The following is a 4,232-nucleotide window of genomic DNA, read 5'->3' as shown; positions in this document are numbered from 1 at the left end:
TTCGCAGTTGGTTCAAAATGCTGCTGCTCGCATTTTTAATTGGAGCAAACAAACGAGAGCACATTTCCCCCATTCTGGCCTCCCTCCGTCGGCTCCCTGTGCGCTTCAGAATCAATTTCAAAATCCTCCTGTTTGCCTATAAATCCCTGAATGGTCTTGCTCCATCCTATTTCTCTTACCTGTTTCAACCTCATGCACCATCACGGTCTCTCAGGTCTGCTGATCAGCTGCTCTTAGTGGTCCTGAAAACTAGACTTAAACTCAGAGGAGATCGGGCATTTGCAGTTGCAGCTCCCAAACTCTGGAACCAGTTGCCTTTACACATTAGGCAGGCCTCTTCACTGCTGTCTTTAAATCTCTTCTTGAAACGCACCTCTTTTCCTTACAGTTTGAGATGTTTCCTTTTTATTGCTTAACTGTTGTTGTTTTTACATGTTTTATCTCTTTTTGTACTTTTAATGTGAGATTTTTTGCTTATGTTTTTTTTTTGTATTTTATTATTGTACAGCACTTTGGTCGTCTGTGTTGGTTTTTAAAAAGTGCTTATAAATAAAATTGGATTGAAAAATTTTAAAATTAAGACTGAGGGTCAGGTGTCAGGACAACAGCTGTGAGTCTGGTTTAACCTTTAAACTTTGTGAGTGAGTAAAACATGTTTTCAGAGTCTGGTTGACGTATATGTCTCAGGACTGGAGTCCTGGTTCTCGGTGTCGGGCGGTGTATTCAGAGGATGGTCTGGTTTATCCAGCCATGGTTCTGTGGGTCAAAGGTCAGCGATGCCGCGTTCGATTTGACGACTACAACAATGAGGAGGAGCAGGACATCAGCAGCCTGCTGAACCCAGATGAGCTCCACGGAGCCAGCAGATCCACCACCAAGGTAAAAACCTGGACCAGGACCTGGGACACACATCAGACCTGAGTGATGTGTGTGTTGCTGATTTATTCTTTGATCAGATCTTGATTTAAACTTTCATTCCTCCAGTTTCTGTTTGATTGTGGTCACATTGATCAGCTGTGATTATGCTTCTGTTTCACACACTCAATAAGAGAGAGTTATCATTTCTAATTCCATTTGAACATACCAGAACACTGAGGTCTCGAACGCCTCCTGAAACAAAAACAAATCAATCTCTGATTGAAAAATGATTCCTGATGGAAACCTGAAAACAACATGTGAAATTAAATGGTGTTGATGTTAACATCTGGACTGACCACCATCACGTTCTGCAGGGCAGCAGCTGGAAGTCGATTTCAATCAATAACTCTGACTGGAAGAGGGGGAGGAGAGAGGAGAAGCAGGAGGAGAGGAGGGGAGAGAGGAGGGACGATCATAGCTTCTCCTGGGTGAGTCTGACTTTAACCAGATCTCAGTGGTGACACCTGCTGGACATGAGCTGTTTAACACCTCAACCTCAACCTCAACCCAGAGCTCACGGTCCCATATCCTGGAAAACTACCCTATATTCCTATTCCCATATGATCCTATAATAATCACAACTATTGTACTATTGTGTATTAATTAAACAATCAAGTGGTCTTTTGGTAAATTTTGTCATGGGAGGTTATGACCATAATAAGGACTTTATAAATATATATATAAAACATAGGTGCTCTGACAGGTCTGAGGTGGTAGTTGTTATTTTGACAGATGTTTGTGGACAGATGTGATGTCATCATGATGTAAGCAGGGGAAGGAGAGACCTGGTCCTCAGAGTAAAGAGAGAGAAGAGAAGAAGAGAGGACACCAACAGAGAGAAGAAGCAGAAAAACCAACCAATCACAGCTTCTCTCTCTTTCCTCCGTTTCCTCCTCCTCCTCAGTCGAGCTCAGGGGTAAAACTAATTCACTGATCGTTAGTGAACAGATCATTAATGTTGCTCAGTAATGATGATCAGTCTCACAGTGTGTCTGTCTCCAGGACCCCCTGTCGTTCATCCCCCCTCCCCCTCCTCCTCCTCTCTGGACGTTTGGAGGGAAAGAGTCCAGCAGCTCCACGGGAGTCGACTCCACCTCCAGCATGTTGATGCTCTGGTACATGTGTGGTTTCCACACTGGCAGCTTCATGGTCAGTATGATGTCATCAACACACACACACACACACAAACACACACACACACACACACTCACACTCATATGTTTTGGTGAGAAGTGATTTGTTTGGTTTAAAATCCTGTTTTAAAATGAGCTCTGATTTTTCTGGTCAGAGCTTTCATTCGAATCAACAGTGTGAAGGCTTCAGCTCTTCAGAGTGATAATCTGCAGAATTAAAGTTTCTGTAAATTTGAATCCAGAAAGGCCAGAACCAGCTTCCTAACATGTAATCCTTCTCTACTTCATGATTGGTCAAAAATAAAGCAGTGCTGCCTTTTTAGAGTGTTGTTGTCTGTCCGTCCTGTTCTCATGAACTTCAGATCTGATTCAAACCTTCAGCTGGACTCGAGGAAGAATTGATTAGATTTTGTGAGCAAGGTCAAGGTCTCTGCCTCACGTTCTTTTTAACATGATATATCAGGAACAGAGGAAATTTCATCACATCTGGCACAAAAAAATTTAGTTAATTATTAATAATCACAATGTATAATATTTGTGTGTGTGTTTTTCAGGCTCAGCAGCTGCTCAGGTCGACCTCTAAAGACTGAGGTAAGAAGCCACTTTGAACACACACAGGTACTAACATGACTGATCCTCACCTGAGCTCACAGGTTCAAACTCACGAGACATCAGTTTTATTTTAGTTTGTTGTTTATTTCCTGCTTTAGAGCCAGAGAGGATCATGGGAGGAAAAGCTCCTGGGACTTTCGTCGTCTTTCACAGTGAACTTGTACATTTTTGTTTTTGATATTTTAAAATAATTGTTTGTTCCGAGTTGATTGTTTCCATGGAGACACTGCTCTAGTTTGGTCCAACGGACGTAGTTTGTGTTGAGAGTTCAGATGTTGTTTTGCTTGTGTAGAGTTTTATTGAGGGTCTTGTGTATCACTGAAACTCTGCTGTTAGAAATGAAATGAAGACATTTTGTTATTAAAGAAAAGATGGACGACTCTGTTTCTCATCTTTATTTCGCTGTGAAGCAGCTTTGAGGAGGGTCAGGTATAGAATTTTATTGATTTATTATTATAGAAACAAAAACATTTTTATTCCTGACAATAAGACTTTTACACTCCTGTATATTTTCTTCTTTTTTTTGATAAAATTATTTTATAATATTGTGATAATGTGACTTTGTCCAAATGATAACTTAAAATTGATTAATACACGACTCTCGTGTCTTGTCTTGGATTGAATTTAATTTTATAGATTTAATCAGACTGTCTGATCAGGAAACATGAGAGACTTTAACGTGTAGCTGAAAATCACACAGAAATCCTGCGTCACTTCCTGTCTGAAGGAGCAGAGGCTTCTCTCCCCATGACCTCACAGGTCACTCAACATATAAACTCTCCTGTGTGAGACTGCCTCAGTCCAGAGGACAGACGGAGGTGTCCAGCGTCTTGACGATCACATCAAGACACAGGAGGAGGAGGAGCTGGTGAGTAGGGAAGTATAGCAGGTGTTCACTGATGATGATGATGTGGAGATCTGAGTGTCCTGTGCGCTGTGTTTTTATTGGCTGCTGGAAATGATGAACTGATGAATGATTGATCACTGATTGGTTCATCAACAGAAGAATAACCTGTCCCTCCAGATTGAAGCTCTACAGGACATCCTGGAGAAGTTACAGAGCAAACAGCTGCCGTCGTCAGAGAAGAAGCTCGGCTGACTCCCCCCAGTAAGAACATAAGTTCATAACTAGAAAATTCCAGGGAAATTTTGAGTGCCACGGGGGCTACTGCCGGGATGAGTACATGATTTATTTCCAGTGTTCAAAAGTCACCCTGATCGTATTCTGGTTTTGAGAAATGTCTTGATATAAAAGATATAAAACAATGTCACATCCCTCCATCATGTATTATGTGGGAAATATCTCATATTCTGTCTTGTTTTTTTTAATAAAACAAGAGGCAACATGTCTTCAAACTGGCATTTAAAGGGTTAAAATCCTGAAAACTAATAAACATTTGGTAGGTTTGAGCAGAACTGAAGTGGTTTAAGAGATTTATGCAAAAAAAGCAGAAAAAATATTGATATATGATGATTTTATAGCATTTTCTTTGTGTGTCCTTTTTTGGACGCGAGGAACCCCAGAGGGTACAAAACATGTTACCAGTGTATAATAGACCTGTAACAGTA

The 4,232-nt window shown here is 40.9% G+C and overlaps 1 protein-coding gene and 1 pseudogene across 1 annotated transcript in view; both read left to right on the top strand.

Annotated features, from left to right (window-relative positions):
• Window positions 1–3,043, top strand: part of LOC111671683 (uncharacterized) — a 6,293-nt gene extending 3,250 nt beyond the window's left edge. The window contains exons 5-10 of the mRNA XM_087180022.1: window positions 688–879; window positions 1,233–1,346; window positions 1,688–1,834; window positions 1,921–2,067; window positions 2,606–2,642; window positions 2,762–3,043. Coding sequence (XP_087036148.1) covers window positions 688–879; window positions 1,233–1,346; window positions 1,688–1,834; window positions 1,921–2,067; window positions 2,606–2,641 — 636 coding nt within the window. The 3' untranslated portion in view covers window position 2,642; window positions 2,762–3,043. The remainder of the gene's footprint in view (window positions 1–687; window positions 880–1,232; window positions 1,347–1,687; window positions 1,835–1,920; window positions 2,068–2,605; window positions 2,643–2,761) is intronic.
• The window catches only part of LOC111671682 (cocaine- and amphetamine-regulated transcript protein-like), a 3,355-nt pseudogene continuing 1,800 nt past the window's right edge, over window positions 2,678–4,232 (top strand).

This window comes from Seriola lalandi, unplaced genomic scaffold (assembly GCF_002814215.2).
Source record: "Seriola lalandi dorsalis isolate HSWRI2012SDOR001 ecotype SW California unplaced genomic scaffold, Sedor1 jcf7180002054885, whole genome shotgun sequence".
Taxonomy (NCBI): Eukaryota; Metazoa; Chordata; class Actinopteri; order Carangiformes; family Carangidae; genus Seriola; species Seriola lalandi.
Note: the sequence above shows the minus strand (reverse complement) of the source record. Positions and strands in the feature narration are given on the sequence as shown.